Source organism: Zychaea mexicana, assembly GCF_025766255.1.
Source record: "Zychaea mexicana strain RSA 1403 chromosome Unknown BDB00scaffold_1, whole genome shotgun sequence".
Taxonomy (NCBI): domain Eukaryota; kingdom Fungi; phylum Mucoromycota; class Mucoromycetes; order Mucorales; family Lichtheimiaceae; genus Zychaea; species Zychaea mexicana.
In genome coordinates, this window is record NW_026516664.1 from 133,589 (window position 1) to 154,990 (window position 21,402).

At 44.0% G+C, this 21,402-nt stretch overlaps 4 protein-coding genes across 4 annotated transcripts; 2 read left to right on the plus strand and 2 right to left on the minus strand.

Moving 5' to 3' along the window:
- Nucleotides 1–502: 502 nt before the first annotated feature.
- On the minus strand, nt 503–2,902 carry BDB00DRAFT_1769 (uncharacterized protein). The gene is made up of 2 exons (XM_053116347.1): nt 717–2,902; nt 503–563 (listed from the first exon to the last, which is right to left on the minus strand). Exon 1 carries the CDS (start codon nt 2,645–2,647, stop codon nt 731–733), a length of 1,917 nt encoding a protein of 638 aa, XP_052985724.1. The 5' UTR covers nt 2,648–2,902; the 3' UTR covers nt 503–563; nt 717–730.
- A 6,747-nt stretch (nt 2,903–9,649) lies between these two features.
- Nucleotides 9,650–15,952, minus strand: BDB00DRAFT_794051 (uncharacterized protein). Its single transcript, XM_053121278.1, has 6 exons — nt 14,287–15,952; nt 12,679–14,078; nt 12,348–12,595; nt 12,001–12,270; nt 10,134–11,918; nt 9,650–10,059 (listed from the first exon to the last, which is right to left on the minus strand). Exons 1-6 carry the CDS (start codon nt 15,712–15,714, stop codon nt 9,950–9,952), a joined length of 5,241 nt encoding a protein of 1,746 aa, XP_052985725.1. The 5' UTR covers nt 15,715–15,952; the 3' UTR covers nt 9,650–9,949.
- Nucleotides 15,953–16,584: 632 nt separating this feature from the next.
- On the plus strand, nt 16,585–18,472 carry BDB00DRAFT_966948 (domain found in IF2B/IF5-domain-containing protein). The gene is made up of 3 exons (XM_053129803.1): nt 16,585–17,049; nt 17,142–17,396; nt 17,499–18,472. The coding sequence occupies exons 1-3, from the start codon at nt 16,972–16,974 to the stop codon at nt 18,360–18,362; spliced, it is 1,197 nt and encodes a 398-aa protein (XP_052985726.1). The 5' UTR covers nt 16,585–16,971; the 3' UTR covers nt 18,363–18,472.
- A 531-nt stretch (nt 18,473–19,003) lies between these two features.
- Nucleotides 19,004–21,025, plus strand: BDB00DRAFT_794054 (uncharacterized protein). The gene is made up of 3 exons (XM_053121279.1): nt 19,004–19,700; nt 19,767–20,257; nt 20,324–21,025. The coding sequence occupies exons 1-3, from the start codon at nt 19,113–19,115 to the stop codon at nt 20,733–20,735; spliced, it is 1,491 nt and encodes a 496-aa protein (XP_052985727.1). The 5' UTR covers nt 19,004–19,112; the 3' UTR covers nt 20,736–21,025.
- Nucleotides 21,026–21,402: the final 377 nt, after the last annotated feature.

The following is a 21,402-nucleotide window of genomic DNA, read 5'->3' on the forward strand; positions in this document are numbered from 1 at the left end:
CTACAAAAATAGTCGTTTTGAAACTTTTCAACAACATGCTGTCTGGGGAAAAGCAGCAGGTGGAAATAAGATGAGATGTGTTGGGTGTGTGCACCTAATTGATTTATCTAACAGGGTCACATACTTCTTGCTCAAGCACACATGCTTGCATGACATCCTAAAAAACGCATGAGGTGGTTTATGTCGAGGAAGATCAATTCTCCAAAAAAAGAATAACACACTTTTTCTATGGGTGACACAAGAGGCCTATCTGATCCGGATAACTTTAATAATGTGGTACAGAGAACTAGATGCTACTATACTACGAACGCATCACCATGTTAGAGAGTCAATAGTGACGACACTTTCAAGGCAAGTCGTCTATAAGTGCTATCATGCTTTTCATTGCCAAAAGGTACGAGCACAGAAACCTTTGTCCACAGGTTAAGTAGTATACATAATGGGCCACAGTGTTCCATGCTAGATGGAACGCCGGTCTTGGTGCATATACTAAAGAGCAGCTCATATCTGGCTGTAGAGCTAAACTTTAACATGCGCGAGAGACTGATATATCGCTTTCAAATCTATAATCGATATATACTAGTAGTGTTAGTTTTTACACGCTGATATGTACGTCACCGTGCACCAGATTCCCTCTCTTCGTCACAGATGAACGTCACATGTTTTTATGTATCAACCACACTATTGTGTGAAGAAATGTGTTTTATTATTATCACCACTTGTAGTTGCATTACTGAAAAGGAGGTAGCGTAGGCCCATGAGAAAGTCCAGCAACTACCCGGATCCTTGAATCGACGGGCATTTCAACGAGTGACAGTGGATCTTCGTCTTCACTGAGACGTTCTTGTTGGAGGATACTATCATTAATTTCTTTGGACCGCAGTAATCGCCGCCGCCTATACCCTCCTCGTTTCCGTATAGCACTCTCCAGTCCACTGGAGAATATTTCGTACTGGCAGAATAAACAGATCCATTCGTCCGGATTATCGCTCTTAATCATTGATAAGTCCGAGGTACTGAGATCCACATCAAGCCAATCTGCTTTTCTTTGCTGTTGTACTTGTTGCTGTTCTCGCTGATGTGCCTTTTTGCCTTTCTTTGTCAAAGTCGTGATGTCTGCTTGCAGTTTTCCTTTTGTAGTAGTAGTAGTAGTAGTAGTAGTAGTAGCAGCAGCAGTAGTAGTGGTGGTGGTGGTATTCTTCTTTTTATTGTTATCCTCATTGGTTTTGGTGGTCGTCTTGCCAGCAGCAGCTTCTTTCTTTTTGACTTTGACTTTGTTCTTTTTACTTCCACCTTGCCCTGGGGCTGATGATATAGATGTTGGTGAGGATGCTGTTATTGGTTTTGATGACAAAGACGTTTTCGGTATGTTGGATTGTTGTTGTTGTTTTGCCGGAGCAGCTGCTTTAGACCCGTCGCCGTTTCCCGTGCTGATTCCAGCAGTCGTGTCACTTGATTTACTCGATGAGGGCTTGACATTTTTCGTCCCACGTTTGCTCATTGACGCGGATTTTCGAGGCTCCATTGTTGGTAATGTTTCTGGCGATCCGGACGAAGGTGATGCTTCTTCAGTTGCCAGTTTACGACTACTACTGCCCGGTTCACCCGCCGATCGCCTTGCTATTCGCTCCCGACCCGTACTTGCAGCAGATTTCAACCCTTTGTCATCCTGATTTTGCTGCATGCTTTTTCGTCGTTGTCCTAACTGCTGCTCATCAGTAGCCTCTGATACTGCCGCTGGTACTGTTGATGCTATCGAAGCTTTTCTTTTCCAACGCGGTTTAGGTAGTGGCAATATCTTTCTCTGCTGAAGGATAGCTTCTAATTCGATCGGATCCATAAACGCTTGGTCTCTGAAATCGTCTTGCGTGTCCATGTCGTCGTATTCATCCGCATAAACGCCTCCTCGCCTATACGTTGGACGATCTGTTGTATATAGCGGCTTTTCTGGTGGTGACGGGAAATTTGCGTGTCGATCTGAGGAAAATGAAAACTTGAAATTCTGCTCCGGGACAAAACTGTTGCCACCACTGTTGCTAGTGGTATCGCTATTACTTGTTGCCGATGACGACGGCGTCTTGGAAGGACTTTTCGAGCCGATTGCTCGAGGTTCGCTGTTGCTACTGTTGCTGCCACAATCAAAACCGAATTTAGAGGCTCTGGGAATAAGAGAAGGCAACTCTGCTGCAAGTTGCTGAACAAGTTCGAGGTGTTGGGGTTGGGGTATATGAGCCGGGTCAAACAAGGTATGTGCTTTCATGAGCGAAACGAGTTCTTCGAGATCCGCGGTATCACCAGAGGAATGAGAATTGGGTGACGAAACGAGAAGGGAAAGAAAATCGTGTAACTTTTTTTCAGGTTGAGATGGCTTCACGTCGCTACTACTGCTGCTACCACTGATGGTGCTGTTGCTGTCTCCTTTGGTCTTGTTCGTCGTCGTCGTCGTCTTTGTAGTCGAGGTCTGTCGCCTTGGCTTTTCAGTAGTATCGCTGAAAAAGTTAATGCTCTCGGTTGTCGCCGTCCATGATCGCTTAGGTAAATTGAAGCGGCCTTTTTTTAACAATGGAACGCAGAACAGTTTACACGTTGGTGAGACAGATTCGCAATAGCCCAACAACTTCAAGTTACCCTCCCCGGAAAGCCGCATAAATCTGGTCTCTTGAGAGAAAGAGGGGTTTGAAGCAACCTACTAGAAATGCCGCTATTGTTGTCTTTGGAGCTATTAGTGGCTGCAGTAGTTGCATTAGTGGTGGGACAGTGATGATGTTCGATGAACGAGGAAGCCATCGGCTCTTTCTTTTTCTGAGTAATGGTGCAGCCACAAGTCGTTACAAAATCGCGATTCATAAAAGGAGGCATATACAGTTTGGCGAAACCGTTTACTGTTTGCATTTCAAATTTGGGTGAATGAGAGATTTGATTGGCTGGTCAATGTCAGAACCTGTGGAATATGCTCCTTGTTTCTCCCTCCTCCAAAAGAATTGAACTCTGTGTCTCTGTACTCCCAGCAGAGATTGCGAGACGATAAACATAGACCCAGCACTACTTATTTCTGGTAAATAAGCTAGTGTACATGATAAGAACAATTAATGTAACAATGACAACGACAAATCGTTATCCTCGCCTATGTGCTGATACTAATCCATTCAGACGTCACAACAAACGAACGGGCGCCGTTTCAATCAATCTCGCACATGTATAATAGCGCTTCCTCACTTATAATCACCTACCGCACTGGAAGACTGAGCGATGATGACCGCTTTGTTTGTAGGTATAGATACTGTACAAATATAGTAAAGCTATCAGGAAACCAGCGACGAACTATATAGTGGCATAGATGATTGACAAAATGTATGTCTAACTTATTCCTGCACTTGTCCGTCAATGTGATCTACCTTATGACACATGCTTTCATACCCTGTGGAACAAATTCATTTGTGTACCGTTAGAAGCGGTTGTGGTTTGTCTCGGATAGATTTAAGCTACAGGTGTACCGACATTAACATACGATTTGTTTAATAGCCGCATGGCATATGAATTTCTCCCCCCTTATTCTCTACAGTGTTCTCATTAAATTAAAAGCATACTTCCGAAATCGCTGTATTTCTCATTGCTAAAAAAATCATTATATCCATAGTACTTAGGTCCAAACTACTCGCACAGCTGCACGCTGCGTTACCATATGTTGTTGATTCCCCTTGTTCATAAATTTCTGCATAGAGCCAGTACCAGCTCTTTTTGAGGTTTTATCGTAATACTGTGTTTCGTCATTTAATTCAAGTTTTCGTTGGAAAAGAAAAGGAGTATTAAGTACTGTAGGAAGAATTAGCTACGCTGCTAGTCATCACATTGATTGGATACATACATGAAAAGCGAAATCATAAGTTGACTTTCGTCTATATACAGTGCCGATATAAATCACTAAAGTGTATATACTTGTTTACTTTCCTTATCCATTGGGAGCTCTTCTTTTACAACATGTTATGTTTCTTACTACACAGCAGCTTGTTTGACAACCAAAGAAGTTGGCATCAGATACATGAAATGGGCAGCAGCATGCTATATATAGACACTTTAAAGAAAGCAGAATCCGGTATATGATTAACACGCTATAACAACTACTAGTAGTAGAAGAAAATAGCGGAATGCTATAGTACCAACATCGGAGAGAGGGTCCCCGTATATACACATTACTTATCATTATGTTGAATGACGACTGACCTTTTGAATTTTTTCAAACAAGAAAAGATGGGGGCGCATGGATGAGATTTGGTTGGAGGAGACAAAGAATGGGATAGGTTCTTGTAGATCTTAAATGAGGAAATCTTTCTGTCAGCGTATATTTCATGTATCTCTTTCGTTTTTATATACTCAATAACTAAAATGTAGTACCCAAACAAATATAAATCTTTCCCTCTATCCCATTCTTGAAGGTTCTACTTGTTCTCCTTCGGTACATGAGCATCATTATTTGCCATCTTATCGATGTTACACTCGGTGTGAAAGCGGAACATTGTGAAACGCACTTTCAGGCACACGTACAGAAATCACGTACGTCAATCTATTATACGACGGTGTATTGCACAGAAGTATCACTTGGAGAGAACAACAATAGCTCAGAAAGAGGTTGTGTTGATCTGTGTGTACGGAACGGGCATTCATTGGGCGACTTTACGAGGATATGATAATATAAATAGCAACGTGTGGAGATATGATGGGAGCGGACAAATGGATCCAAAATCCGAAAGCAAGGTGATCAATAACAAAGAAAGAACCTATTCTACCACATGGGCTATTCAATCTAGACAACAGACCTTGTTCACACTGACTGAGTCATGTTACATAGAAACATACAGTGTTATTAAATGCACTAGAGTTATCGCTATATACTCGTTGATTATAGACTACATCGCTGTCAACGCACAATTGGAACTATAAGTTCTTTTCTCGCCTTCATGTGTAGGTCTCTCGAATTCAACATTACGTCTACCGATCTGAGTTACTCAATGTAGACATTGCTGTAGCTGTACCTCCAGATGCTTGTGAAAAGTTTCCTACGGATAAAAGTAAAGCTGAGAAGAAGGTTAGATCGCCAATTTGAGATCATACATACCCCGCACTGATACATAAACCCGGATCATAAATTCCATCCCAGTTTATTAGCGAACCGACAGATAGCAGGTAACGGTTGGTTACTAAGAGTCTCCTTAATAGGGTCATGATATATTCCATATGCTAGAACCATCGGCATAAAGCTTGGATGATTTATTACTTCACCATGTATGTCATCCGTATGTTCGAAAACGTTTACATGTGGAGATAATAAAAGGCCTTTTAAAAAAGATACAAACAAAGGGCGACAGGCCAGTCTTGTGAACTTAAGTTAATGTTACTCGCGAGAGTGCCAGGCTAGTACTCCTTTAAATTCCAAGTTCATACCAAATCATAAGTGTAGCTATACAATAAACTGTTTATGCATGCACCCATTCTAATTTTATTGATTCAGTTAATCTATAAAAAAAAAGCACGTGTAGTTGACAACGCAAAAAATAAGTCCATTTGTCGTAACCAGCTTTTTGATAGGTCGTACCTTCTCGGTTGAAATTGAGTGAGATGGGTAAGTGTCTAATTGCACTGTACACACCTAAAAAGATGTTTTAATGCCTTTGTGCCATTCTTCTGCTTTATATTCGGAGCGTTTGATTCATTCTCAATACGCGTGAATACAGTATCAGTTTTTAACTTGCTGCCAACAGTATTTCTTTCGTCAAAACGCTCAGAATCGATCCACCAGAGTTGGAACATTATAATGGTTGATTCCTTTTTTGTATTACTGGCCTGTCTATCGGATTACTGCGAATTGATCATTCACTATCATTTTAAAAAAAAATGTTTAAACAAAATATGAGGAGTCTATAAAAAGTGGACGATCTGATCCCCCAGAGGAAATCATATGGTGCCAATGTTAAAAGCTTCAATATGGAACATTCTTGCTATCTAAGCTCCGTTGTAGTGTATCAGGCAACATGTCCGCTGAGGCGCAATTGTATGAATTTACACTGCCGAAGAAAACAATCCTCAAACGTTATAGAACGATACAAGGCATTAAAATGGATTTCGTTGCAAAAGAAGATTATTGGAATATCCCACATTGGAGAAGATTAAAATGCGAAACTAGGTCGACTCACACGCATCAACCACAACGCTTATTTGCCATCGTGGTGATTATTGCGCTACTTTGATTATCGAGAACAAAAGTAAAAGATCCAAGCAAGACCGTGATCCGACAAACGATCAGGATCTAAGCAATTCTTCCAAACACTTCTTGCGTCTCTCGGGGAGCGTTCAACTTTTCTGGACGTTTGCGCTTGTATATATTAGTTTTCAGCCTTCAGCTTTCCAGGAATTGTTCAATATCACAACATTTAAAATGCGCCGGGATTTGCGACGAACAGCTTATACAAGATGGTGAGATAGTCAAGTAATTCGGTTGTTGACATCCTGCATACAAACAATGACTTCTCATGCTCGAGCAAGGGGCCTAAAAAATCAGTCATTCTTACAAGCGAGTCAGTCGCATCTCTCGATCATGAATCGATGCATAAGCGTTCTTGCATTTGACTTGTTTATATCTGAGAGCATTGACGTTGTGACCAAATAGTTTGGGACCAGAGTTTTAGTAAGAATGTTATCAGCGTAAAAAAAAAGAAGAGAAAGTGGTGGCACGAACATGTTAAGCACCGGATAGCGACTGCCATTTCTCCTTCTTCTCGACCATCATCCTTCAAGAGTAAAAGCATTCTTGTATTTTCGCAGCTCTATGAATCTAAGCAGTCTATAAACAAGAGTGCTATCGTATCTGGAAGAAAAATCCACCTTTTTTACGCCGCCATTTCTGTGGTTGTTTACAAATGAGATTACAGTCGTAAGCGGAGGAGATGAGATGGCTCGGTTGTTGCGCGCTTAATACAATTTACTGATGAAGAATTATATATTCGTAAATGAAATATATTATATGTACATGATGCAAAATAAATGTCATTAGCCCATTCATCACGCGTATAATAATATTATTGCATCGTTTACTCATACATTCTTTAATACCTCGTGCCACGCCAACTCTTACCACGAAAAATAAGCTGACTGATGCAATTGGCAATCTGCATTGTATATGTGTATATGTGTATAGCATGACGTGTCACATTAAATTACTCATGGAGGTTACGCGACAGAGATAATGCGCGGGTAATAACTAAAATGATAAAAGGGTCATTCTTCGCCTGTAAGCGCGAGGGAGACATAACGCAAGCTTAAACACCACTGACAAGGTGGAATCCGTTTACGAAAACCGAATGGTCAAGAAGAAAGTGGTACTTTTTGAAACCGGAGAATAGTGGGAAAAAAGGCCTTTTTAAACCAAGCTTTGACAACGCGAATCCGCAGCAGTCAGTCAAGCTTGAAGTCAAGCGTGTCTCAGTTGCTGCCGTTGATGGCCATTTGTTTCAAACGGATCTTGCATCACAGAAAAGAAAAACACGGACGCAACCTCTTTTCTTTCTTTCAAGAACAATAGCAGGGTCCGTGCGTAGAGAGCACGGTGTCAAAGAGTTGCCACCGCTTTATATGCACTTGAAAGAGATCCTAAATCTCAAATAGTACATTTACAAACAAAGTACAAAAGTACATCACAAGGTCGATCAATACGCGAGAGATCTTTCTTTGTGAATTGGAAAGTCATTACCCAACGAAAGATTAACTTTTCGTTATAATAATAATCAAACATAGAAAGCTTCTCTTGTTGATTATTATCTTTTTGTCATTTTCTTATTGTATTTTAAAGAGAAACCCTCTTTTCTAGGAAGTTCCAATAGAAAAAGAGGGGAAAAACTCCTGCTGTCTCTTTTTTCCAGGAAGACAGCAAAACCTGATCGAAGACGCAGGTAGTGAATGGTCGCTACGCAATGAGAGACCTTCGCCATTCACTAGTGGCGCCCGTGCCGTGTGTGCCCACAACGTCAACTAAGCACAAAGATGCCTCAAGGTTGTTGTACTACGTTGGTGCAGCCCTAGGGCATGCTTCCAACAACCTTGCTACCGTTGAAGCATCTTTCGGGTAAAAATATCCACCTCGACTCGGCGGATAGCTTTCCAAGTCAAGGATTCACACAACACTTTGCGCTTCATAAAGTTTGTGTAAATGGAACTGAAAAAGAAAAAAAAATGGGAGGGGTGGGGGGTTTTTGGTATTTTTATTCAGACAATTTTTTGCCGTCACGCTCGGGTCTTCAATGAAATCCATCATTTTGATTGGCTCTCATTTGTAAGGCTCTGGTTGGCTCATTTTATGGACCGCTTATACCATATGACGCAAATTAGCACAAAAGCAAAGGGAAGGGGAAGGAGATGTGTAAGTGATAGTCGTCGTCAAGAAGTCAAATACGCTATAGCAGCAGTGATCGGCATGTATCACCCTACGCTATATATATGTTTCACCATGCCGATGTACCCTCCGATACTGTCGCCGCTTGTTTTGGGAAGAAGTGTCAGTGCACACGCCCAACCTCGCGTCAAATGCAGGTACAAGAAGAAGTTCCGAATGCCAACAGGTTCATTGAGTACGTGAACTACAAGAGAAAAAATGATGCGACTGAACAACGCAATCAGGAATGATAAGGAAGAAAGACAGAATGCCAACGATGATTAAGAACGACGGATGAGTGCTCGTGTGCGATCTGGGAAGTTCTCACGTCATTTGCCCTGGCGGACCAGATATCTACAAGTGATAATGTGGATTCTGTTCGACCCATGAAATATTCTGATGAAAGTTCGCTCGACCCGCTTTTTATAGGTTGCTGATTTGTTATGTATACGGTGGCGAAGGTGTGGCAAGCTCCTTTTGCGGAGACATGCGCAGCTAGCAACTTGGGCGGACACTTTATTATTGCGATTGATGAGTAGCGCTATCAAACTAGATGACGAGGACTGATAATGTCTCATTCTATCAGGACCTTCCAATTCTACAATGTTTGGTTCTCCTGTTAGACTTTGCACTGCATTCTCTATTGAAACCGCCTCCTTTTTACACTTCTTAAATGAATTAAATCTCTAAAAGTTAAAACAGTGCAAACTCCTCGTTGTTGATACATCCTGTAGTTACTGGAAGTATTGCAACTAGACAATTGTCAAGAGCTCTATATAATAGTAATGATATACACAGCTTTGAGAACAACAGCAATGTAAAGAAGCAAAGAACGATATTACTTACAGTTATTTCAACGAAGTCACCAAAATCTATGACAATTTGTGGGAGCAGTAGAGGACAAGTTTTTTTCTCGAAAGGATATTGCAAGGTGCACTGAAGTTCAATGGAGAAAACAAATGTACAAAGACAGGAGATGGCACGAAGAAGAGGTCTTTAAAATGGATTGATTTGGTGGGACAATGTACTATTTGGAGCTGTGTTGTGCGTGCTGACAATAAAGTTAAAGAGGTATCTGCAGTGAACCTCCTTTGTACTGCATACTACATGTGCGACCAAGTATATGCTGTCTAAGGTACACCACCAAGGCTCCGCTTTCTAGTAGTAATGTATATCACATACGACACTTTAGAATAGTAGATGCCCCACTGATCGAAACCTGCGAAATATGTCCGTTTCATGACGTGGATATTGCTTCAGTGCCAGTATTATGGATTTGCATGTAAACGGCAATTTATTCAGATAAGTAATGTAAAATAAGAGTGTGTGTAAGGTCAAAATTAGGAGCCCGATGATCCTTGGGACATTTGGCTAGAACAACGACGACGATAGGCATTAAGTAATACTATTAGCAATAATGATTTGGTAAAATAAGCATGTCTATGTATATGAGCTGCGAAACAGTGGAATAAAGGATTAAGTTAAATGTTATACAATATGGTGGTGAAGTGGATGAAAAGGGAGATTTTGCTAGAATGGCCGGTGACGGAGAGATGCCAAGGAGGATTTTGTCGACAATGAATATGAGGAGGATGAGGAGGAAGATGGCGTGATTTCACTTGGACTTCGTTGACTCGTAGCTGTTTGAAAAAGTAAACATTGAAGTCAGTAAAGCACATGTAAATTTATATGTATTTGTAATGAAAACAAGTACCTGATGCTTTAGCTCTGACATAATAGTGTGATGCCTTTGTTGGATTCCTTTGACCAGCGAGACCCGCATCGTGAATCTCACCGGCACGTATCATCGCGCTGATGTCTTGCTGTGCTTCAGCCGCCATTTCCCAAAACATGAGTGCTTGGACAATGTCTTGCTCCACACCGATGCCTTCATCATAGCATTTTGCCACCTCAGCAAAAGCCTGTGCACCACCCGCATCTGCAACTTGTCGTAGCAGTCGGAAACCTTCATGCTCATCGATGGGTATACGTCCCCAGCCATGGATGTGGTACAAAGCAACCATGATATTAGCATGCTGAGTCTCTTCTCTGAATTGCATTGCAACTTCGCTGAACCAGTCAAATGCCTCCTCACGCAAGTCTTCTGCTTCTTCGCTGAACTCTGGGACCAACTCATCCGCCATTGTGTGCTTGAGGTTGCCGATCGCCAATTCAGCCAACGGTCCGCATCCAAGTCTGTATGCCGTTTCGTACCACTGCAGTGCCTGGTCCCTGTCAATGCCAATAGACGGAGCATCTGGCTGCTGTTCAAGGTAGCCTTCTTCAAAGTAGGTTCCCACCATAAGCGCGGCTGTCGCATCGCCGAGCTGGGCAGCTTCGCAAAAGCATTTAAACGCGCGTTTGTAGTCGCGAGGCACCACACTGGCAAATCCTTGATGATAAAGGTTTCCCAGCTCGCGCAGGGCTTCTGGAACCATGAGTTTCGCGGCCACGTCATACAGATGGAAAGCATTATGATATTCTCGTTTGCGCCACAGGATGTATGCCAGTTCGTATTTGGCACGTGGATGGCCTTGATCTGACGCTCGTACAAAGTAATTCCGTGCGACTATCGGATTTGCTTCTAGTCCACCTCGACCGTCCTTGTGGAACATACCAACTTGATATTGCGCTTCTCGATGGCGTCCCTTTTCTGCTGCACGGCGATACCATTCCAATGCACCAACGTCGTCCCCTTGCATGCTCCTGAGAACACCAATGCGGTAAGCAGCGTCCATGTGCTCAGACATGTCGACTGCTCGGTGATACCATGCTGCAGCTTCTTGCAGGTCCTTTTCCGTCTCGTGACCAAGCTCATAACATTGACCCAACAAAAACATGGCCAAGCTCATTCCATTCTTGTCTTGATTATCATCATTAGAAGCAACTGGTTCCTTGATAATTGATTGCAGAGCTGCAAACCCGCCTTCTTGCTGCAACCCGCCACGACCCTGGAGTCGGTATGATGCAATCATGGTGCGCGCTGTCAAGCTATGTGGCTCCGCCTTTTTCAGCCAGCTGACGGCTTCACAGTGTCTGCCCAACTTGCTGAACGTTTCTCCTGTCTTGATCATCGCGCGAACATTGTTATGCTGTGCTGCAGCAAGATAGAGCGGTAAAGACTTTTCAATTTGTCCTCGGACAATGCTGGTACCGAGACCCCGTTCATACGCAAGACCCAAATGTACCAACGCTTCTACGTCACCAAGGCGTGCCGCATCTTCGAGCCATTCGAGTGTGTCGCGGCCATCCCAAGTTAGGTCATATCGTTGTTCACGTTTTAGAATTAGAGCGAACTGGCGCATGCACCCTGCATGGCGTGTGGAAACACCTTGATCGAACCGTCTTTTGGCTTCTTGTTCGTCGTCGTCGTTTTCAAGTGCCCACATGCCCAACTCATATGCGGCAGCGCCCTCACCTTCATCAGCAGCTTTGCTGAGCCATTGTTTGGCTTGATCGATTCGATGGTCCACATGTTCTCCACGCAAAAGCAAAAAGCCTAAATATATAGATTATCTTTCTGTTAATAGGTGGTGCATGCTTGGATTTTTTTTATAGCGTTGTTTCTTAGAAAGTCTTACCAAGATAGTATCTCGCCAAACGAGCATGTTGTCGTGTTTCGGCGGAATGATGATTCATATCTTCAAGCAAGGGGACCATGGCTTCGAATTGTTTAAGGGCTGTTGCATGCTGCTTCTGTTGAAAACAAAGAGCACCTAATCGGAAGCGTGCTCGTTCTTTGATCCAATCTACTGTTTTCGCTGAGGTGCTTTGCGCAACCGCAGCTTCGTACCATGTGATTGCGCTGCTGATATCTTGAATTGTTCCTCGCCCGTATTCGTAACATGCACCTAATCAATAAGCAAAAAGTTGTTAATTTTTTTTTGCTTCAAATATTCTATGTGAGCAGACTATTTTAAATTATTACCAAGCATCTCGAATGGTTCTACTGCGCCTGAGTCTTGCTCGACCATATCATGCAGCCAGGCAGATACAATGGCCATGTCGTCATCTGTACCCTTGTGTTGGAACACCACAAGGCGGCCCTTGGCAAGTCTGGACTTCCATCCCACAGAGCTCAACAATTCATTTTGCTTGGCCATCTGATCATACTTATCGAGAGCTTCTTGCCACATGGCATGGCGTTCGTACATATCGGCTAACGCCAACCCTGCCCTGGTTTTTTAGAAAGAGAAGAAAAGATCAGTTACACAATTCGAATACCCAAATAAAGTGTCAACCTTTTTATGGAAACTTACTTTGGATAACCTAGCGACTCTGCTTGAGCATAGCAACGAATGGCTTGCTGTAAATCCACTGGCACGGACCACCCATCTTCATAATAACGTGCCATAGCGCACCACGACAACGCATCGCTCTTTTCTTCAGCGGCCTTTTTCAACAACTGGAGGGCAATGGCACGCATATTGTTGACATCACCACTGTTTTCCTTGATAAATGCAGAGGCTGCGCCAGACTCGTAAGCCGCAGCCAATTCGCGCATTCCAGCGGCGTCGCCTTGAGAAGCTGCCCGTCTGAGCCAATAAAGTGCTTCTTGTTCTTGTCCCGAATCAGTGGCCAACATGAGTTTTGCCAATTGCACCATGGCGACGACCAGACCTTGCGATGCTGCCCGTTCAAAGAGATTGGCTGCCTTGTCACTGTCAATCTCGGTAATGGGTGGAATGGCCTTTGCATAATAGAGCCCGAGACTGTACTGGGCAGTCCTGTGTCCAGCATCGGCTGCCTTGACGTACCATTCGAAGGCTTTTGCGGGATTGCGTTTGATGAGAACAACAGGCGGTTCGGACACGCCATTGGCCAACAAAAGAGCAACCTGAAACTGACCGTCGGTGTCGCCGTTTGTAGCTGCTTTTTCGTAATATTCGAACGCTTTCAAGATATTGGGTTGGACAAATACGCCTTCTTCGTAGCATGCTGCAACCCAGTAATACGCGTCGACAAAGTGATCGCAGTCGGCCAGTGTGATCAACTCGTTAAACGCCCACGCTATTTTCTTTTCGATGCCGCCCCAGCCCTGAAGTCGGTAGCGGGCGACCATGAGTCGTGCTGTGTTGCGTTGCTGGATCAGCTCGATATTTAGTTCGTTATCTCCGGATAGGGATGCGTTGGCGACCTTTTCGAACCAGGGAAATGCTTGTGCACGCCGTCCGATGCGTTGTAAGAGCTCTGCAAGTGACAGCTGTGCAGCCACAGACCCTGCATTGGCAGCCTTTTCGTAAAGCTGGAGTGCGTTTTTAAGATCCATGATGCAGCCTCGACCGTGCTCGTTTTGTTCGGCCAATAGACCCATTGCACGGATATCTCCTTGTAGTGCGGCTTTGTTGTAGAGCACATGTGCCTTGACTTCGTCCTTGGGCGTACCGATGCCCCGTGCGTGCATTAGACCGAGTGCGCGCTGGGCAGGAGCATAACCAGCGTTCGCTGAAACAGTCAAGTGTTGGACAGCGCGCGCCGCGTCCATGGCCAGGCCCAGATCGCCCATCCGGTAGTTGATACCAACAAGATAGTGTGCGAGCGCGAGGTCACGATCGGCTGTAGCGGTTGCTGCCGCCCGTTGGTAGTATGCCATGGCTCGTAAGTTGTCCTGTGCTTCCTCGTAGAAAGAACCCAGTCGTAACAGCGCTCGTGCATTATTCTTGTTGAAGAGCACAAGAAGAAAGAAAGAAGAGGGAAAAAAAGAAGAGGAAACAAAAACAAGAAACAAAAAGTAAGTAAAAAAAAACAACAAAGCTAAAAGTGAGACTTCAAATGAGAAAGGGAGAGAAGAACAATGGATCCACTCCCATTCAAGGAAATCCCGAAATGAGGGGGTTGTTTTTGTTTGTTTCAATTTTTACATTTACCTGTTCAGCGGACAGTTCCAGCCACTGTACGCCTTGTGCGGGCTCGTTCACATGGTCGATTAATAACAGACCTAGGGCTGCCTGTGCATCAGCATTGCCTTGTTCGGCCGAGCTGGTATACCACTTTGTTGCATGCGACAGGCTGGGCTGCTTGAGGGCAATGCCGTGGTGGTAGTAGAGACCCAACATGTACTGGCCCATGGAGCTGCCTTGTATCGCACTCTTATGAAAGTATTTGAAAGCCTCTGCCTGTCTTGAAGGCGAAGAGAAAGACGCTGACGAAGCAGCAACAAGCACGCCCATTCTGTAATAGGCAAAGGCGATCATTCGAGTAGCAGTAGCAGTAGCAGTAATAGTAGTCGTGTCTGTGCCTGTTGCCTTTTTGTACCACTTGAATGCCCGCTGTGGATCGGGCTGTCGGTTCGGTGTCAGGCCATAATCAAAACAGACGGCGAGCGGCGCATATGCTTCCGGTGTGTTTTGCTTGGCAAGTCGCTCCAGTTCCTGAAAGCCTTGGTCGATCTTTGGTTCTGTGCCAAAACCATGCACTTTGCACTGTGCTACCCAAACGCGCGCCATTTTTGAGGATGCATCGTTCACGTGACTCGAATACATTTCGGTTTCTGTGGTGCAACTAGTAAAAGTGTAATACGAGGAGGATGATGACGACGACGCATGTCGTACATCCGAATCTTGGGGTGAGGTATGCTGTAGATCTGTGCTCGATAGTAATGATGATGATCCGTTAGTAGCAACAGTAAGTGTGCTAGAAGGTGTAATGACGCTGCTTACTCCACCGCCACTTCCTCCGCCGGTAATAACTGCCGACTCGTGCCCCAGCTTGGAATGACATGAAGATAGTGAGGAAAGTGGACTTATTGCTGAAGATGATGTGCTGGCTGCAACAGAAAATAAAGCTGTGGCGAGCGATTCACTGGACGATACAGTTGCAGTTGAATAACAGGATATCCGTTTATCAGCAGCACTACTACTATTACTGCTACTAAAGCCCTGCAGCTGCTCGCTTGTTGGACATGTGGATGGCGGTAAAAGTTCGGAAACCTTCTTTTCGCTCAGGTGGCGTTTTACTAGACGATAGGAGGCTTCCTGGACATTGGTGTACAGCTGAATCGATCGGCGGGTCTGCTGCTGTTTTGGTTGTTGTTGTTGTTGTTGCTGGTTATGCTTACTGCTGCTACTAGCACTACCTCCACTATTACTACTAGTTGGCGACGACTTGTTGTAACCACGGCTACTACCATGATGATGTTGGTTCTTGCTTGTATCACTGCTTTTAATGTTTCGATGACGATGGTTCGATGTCGATGCAGTGGGCGACTTCTTCTTCGAGAGCATATAAATCTCGCTCTCAACATGAGAGATAGAGGTGCTTGTCGATTTCTGAGGATGACTTTGCTGTGCACCCATGGTATCTGACAACGACTGGTATGCTTAACGACAATGTTTATGTTTTTGTTGTTCAGATGCAATGCAATGCAGACGATTTAAAAACAGGAACAGGAAGAGAGATGAAGAGTGAGTAAGAGAGGAATATATAAAGAGGAAGAAAGAAAGAAAGAAAGAACCAAGAAAGACTTCATAGAAGAAAGAGAGAAATATGTGGATTGAACGTCAAAGCTATATATAGCTATTGTTTGAGAGTGTTTCTTTTGTCGCTTAGCCAAAAGACGACACACCATATCATCCAAGAAAGCGACTCTTATGATGGGTCAACTGGTTTCATTTTGCGTGACGAAAAAAAAAGGTAAAACCTACTGGGCGTAAAAGTTTTGCGTGTGTGCTTGATCACGCATCAAAATGCATAGATTGGAATCCTCTGTGAGAGAATCTTGCTGTATTTTTACAATTCCGCAGCCATCATTCCTCAACAGCAGACCATTGAATGTCCACAAGCACATGATGGTAGAATATGCGCTGTATAACTGGCTCTCTTTGCATTCGAAGCACAACAGGCAGCGCAGTAATAGACGCCGATTAATGGAAGAAGAGCGCACCTAATAAATTGGCTGCAGATAATTGAATAGCATATCTTTGTCATTCACTTTTGAGTCGTACTGCATGTAGTCATGTGGGAAGAAGGTTTGCGTGTGCTTGGTGGAAGTGTCCAACTGGTGAATGTTTTCAGCCTTGTGCGCCGCTTCTTTCAAAAAAGTAAGTTTGCATGTATCATCCTTGGCACCTATCACTTACTCAATCACATACACTCGGACAATCTATTTAACCGAATTCTCCCCCATCCCTCTATTTCGCAGTCTTCTTTGCTTTAAAAAAATATTTTTTCTTACAAGTGTGTTGACTTTTTTGATTTTTCTCTTTCTTCTCTCTCTCTTCTCTCTTTTTCTTCTGGTCGGTTGACAATTTTTCTTCCACACATTACTCTTGCTTAAGCCCCCATCCTCCCAAGCTGCATTTTCGCAATCACACCCAATCTCTACAAAAACAACAAAGTCTCGACTTGTTCATGTTTTGTTCATCACTGGACTGGAACGAATATTCCCAGCAGCAGCAGCAAGACAGTATAGAGCAGTACAACTTACAACACTTTCTCAAAGTTAAAAAGAAGGCCTTTCTTACCATTTCCTAAAGCCAGCCAATCCGCACTTTTTACAATTTTTCCACCCTCTCCAATTATTCCCCCAAGTTATTCTTTTTTAAAAAGCAACAATGGCAGCAGCAATCAACGTTCGACGTGACGTCAAAGATTCCTATTACCGCTACAAGATGCCTCGCCTTATTGCAAAGGTAATAATACAATTTTCTTAATTATTCCATGATGTTCTATTGCAATAAATAAAAAAATAGAGGAACCTAATTTTTTTTATATTTCTTTTTAGGTTGAAGGTAGAGGCAATGGTATTAAAACTGTTATTCCCAACATGGCAGAAATTGCACGCGCTTTGTCCCGTCCTCCTTCGTATCCCACAAAGTTCTTTGGATTCGAATTGGGCGCACAGGTCAAGTGCGACGACAAGAATGAACGCTACATCGTAAATGGTGAACACGACGCTGAGAAGCTCCAGTCGACCCTGGATGGCTTTATTTCAAAGTTTGTGTTGTGCCCTTCGTGCCAGAACCCTGAAACAGACTTTGTAAGTTGCATTTTCCTTTTACACTATGAATTGAAGTCAAATAACCGATGCTTATGGATTGGAATGACTCAACATTTATCTTTATGATGTTGCTGCGGATAGGTTATCAAGGGTGACGTGATCCACATGGACTGCAAGGCCTGTGGCGCACGCAACCTGGGCGACAACCGCCACAAGCTGGCCGCCTTTATTGTCAAGAACCCTCCTGCATCAGAATCCAAGAAGCAGCGCAAGCAGCGCAAAGCTGCAACAGCTCAAGCCAATGGCACCAATGAAGACGGCATGCCAGACTCGCCTGTGCAAGAAGACGGTGACGATGTGGCTGGCTCCGACGACGATCTGATCACACAGCGCATCAACAAGGAGGCTGCTGGCCTTAAACTCGAGAGCAAGCTTGCGCAAGAAGATTGGTCTGAGGATACAAGCGAACGAGCTGTGGCTGAGCGTCTCAGAGAACTGACCGTCGACGGCATAATGGGCGATGACGACGACGATGCCAACAAGTACGAACAATTCGGCGTGTGGCTTGAAGAGCAAGGGGATCCCAGCGACCAAGACATCATCGCCAAGGCCGAAGAATTGGGCGTCTTGGGCAAGTACAAAGCTTGCCAGGTGCTGATCCAGTGCGTTTTCGATGATAACGTTGCCGTGCAGATTCCCAAGCGTGAAAAGCTTTTGCGCAAGTTTGTGACGGGCGAAAAGCATCAAAAGGCCGTGCTGGGTGGCATCGAGCGTCTGGTTGGTCTGGAGCACAAGGACAAGTTGTTGAAGAAGGTGCCCACAATCTTGATGAAGCTTTATGAGACCGAATTGCTCGAAGACGACGTGTACCTCAAGTGGGGCGAGAAGCCTTCCAAGCGTTATGTTGACAAGGAGGTTTCCAAGGAAGTCAAGAAGGCAGCCAAGCCATTCTTGGAATGGGTGGCTAATGCCGAAGAAGAGTCGTCTGAGGAGGAATCGGATTAGTTAGCAGTAGCAGCAGTTAGCCTTTCTGAGATTATATTGTGTGCATGAGCCTCGTACATTAAGAAAGATATTGGAAATAAAAAAAAACCATGGTTCTATATTGCGAATTATATTGTTTCTTTTTGCTTTTTCTTTCAGGCTCGTAAGGAGTAGTCGGCGAATGAGTGGTAAAAACCCCAGGGGTCGGATGGGCAAGCCTGGTAAACGTATCTGGAGAGAGCAGTAGAGGATAAATATTAGCGTCATTAGAATTTTTTAGACGTACCTTAGAGACAACCTAGAAAGAAGATAAAAGTAATAGCATTACCATGAGCTTGTCATTAGGAGCAGCTTAGAAAGGGGTAGGAAAGTGGAGCAATGATCGAAGGGAAGGACGGAGGGAGGAGTCAATCTGATCTTTACACTCAATTATACACATCGTCGACTACTGGTACTGCTTCTCTGCTTTTAACTATTGTCAAATTGAAATGTATGGCAAATCTCCTTGTTCATTCAACAACGTGCAGCAGCTCATGCAGCCACTTTATGTCTGGGCAGTGCTGAACAAGGGGGGAAGATGGGGAGAATACGAGTAAGCTTTTATAGATGCAGTTATGGTATATGTGGAGCGTGTCTATTTATTAATGTCTCAGCGTGCATATCCGCTCTTCTTTTTCTCTTTCTCGTACCAGAAAAACCTTCTTCTTTCTCTCTCTCTCTTTTCAAATTCTCTATCTTTTTCGCATCTACACTTTATAGTATTCACACACCATGGGTCTGTTGCGTTTCTCGCGGAAGGACAAACCGTCAGCAACTACGAGCACAACGACTTCATCAGTATCAACGTCCGGACGCTTCGAAATCCCATCCCCTGTCAGCAGCAATAAGGACACCAGCAGACAGCAAAAGACAGTCAGCCGAGACTTTTTCAGCAACAGCGCGTTCAGAGCCATTATTGGTGAGCGCGGCAGCTTGATGGATGACATTTACAGCGAATTACAATTCGACTTGCAGGGGAGTAGTAGAAAGCCTATTATACCGTGTTCCTCAGCTTCGACATCAACAGCAGCCTTTGAAAATACAAAACCAACACTTGTTGCCAGCAAAAGCGCCGCTTTACCCAGACACCGAATCAACAGGAGTAATAGCAATAACACGAGTTCTCAAGGCTTCCTTGAGCAAAATTATATGGAAGCAAATAGTCGTCGCCAGCAGCTACATCATAACCATGCAAACCCTGGATCTTCTAATAATAGAATGACACCAGCAGCACCACCACAACCCTTTGCGCGCCCGGACGTGTGGGATGTCGATCATCAAACGAGGAGAAAGAGCAAGCAGCATTACTATAATTTCCAGGTAAGCATAAGAGAGAAAATGTACATTTCTACTTTAAGAAAAACTAACAGTAGCACTTTTTCTTAGTCGGATATTCTGCCACCACCAGTCTCACAGCGGATGCAAAAAAAAGAAAAACATCAAGCATCTAGACGATCGCGATCTGTGCCGGGCAGCGGCCGTCAAATTCCTGTCATTAATGAGCCAACCACGGCTTCTGCCGAGCCTTCCGCACAACGACAGCAGCAGCACAAGCAGCCAATGCAGAACTGTGCAACACAAAAATGCGACTTGCTGCAACCAGGCAACGCACTGCATGTGCATCTACCGCCAACTCCACCACCTGATGCCGAAGAAGAAGACGAAGAAGCAACAACGAACCATGGTCACCATGGCAACAGCAACTGTCACTGTAGAAACAACCATCACTATGACAACCATCACCATCATCACTGCCATCAACATAGCAACGACAACTGTCATCACCAACCTCCTACCACTCCTTCATCATGTCCACATAGTCATCATAATCATCATCATTGTACTGCTAACCACCATCACCACCCTACCATGGACAGGTATGTAGGAGAATCAAAGAAACTAAAAGTTTTGTTATATTTTGATTGAACTAATTTTTTTTTTAGTTATTCACCGTGCATGGCTCACCATACGTGTCCGAATCGACCGTTACAGCAACCTTATCACAATCAACATCATTGCCAACACTATAACCATTGTATCCACCACAATCATTGTATGCACAACCACCACCACCACCATCATTATCATCATCATCATCACTGTTGTTGTAACGTTTACTCCCCGCCTCCTCCTCCTTGTCACCCTTGTCACCATCATCAAACCCAGCACAACCACCAAGGTCCACAACACCACGATGTTCGGCGATCAGCATCAGCTGTTGTACTTCCTAGCCATTCCAATCCTGCTTTAAAACCATCGTCGATGACGACTCGTAAAGGAAAATATCGAGTAGTCCAAAATGAAAACAGCAACAATGCAGGACATTGTTGCAACAAGAACAAGAACACCCAATAATAATACTACTAGTGCCCAGCAGCAATTATTTTAAAGGGGGTTGGGCATGCTAGATGCCAGTAATACGAGGCTAGAAGATTGTACTATAAAATATTACACACAGAGACTGTATCATCTACCCATAAGAAGGTGCCATCCCTCCTCCTCCTGCTCTTCCCCCCTCTTTGAGTTAATTAATCATATATGCTAAAAAAGAAACAATAAAAAATAAAGAAGGGCAAGACCCGAGCACACACACATCACGCACGACATATTACCATGTTTATCAACTCCTACCTCAGTAATAGCAGTCCGATAGTGGTCAGTTACTGGCAGTTTCGTAGGCTGCTGCTGCTGCTGCTGTTGCTGCTTTTTTTAAATACTGTATGTGATATAATCCAGACAAAATGATCCCATTAACATTTCTGGGTTACACACGCACACACATACACTATTTTTAACATCTTGGACTCCGGAACTGGGTGGGGTTTCCTCGCAATCCAAATATGTCTTTTCGTATCAAAAAATAAACCTTTTTTTTCTCTTTAGCTCTTCCGCCCTTCTCTCCCCCGTCCCAATCCGCGCCCCTTTTCTTCTTTTTTTTTTCTTTTCGTCGTCTTCTTCTTCTTGCTTCCTCTTTCCCTCTCACCTTCTTTTTTTCTTTATAGACCCTCTTCACACTTCTCTT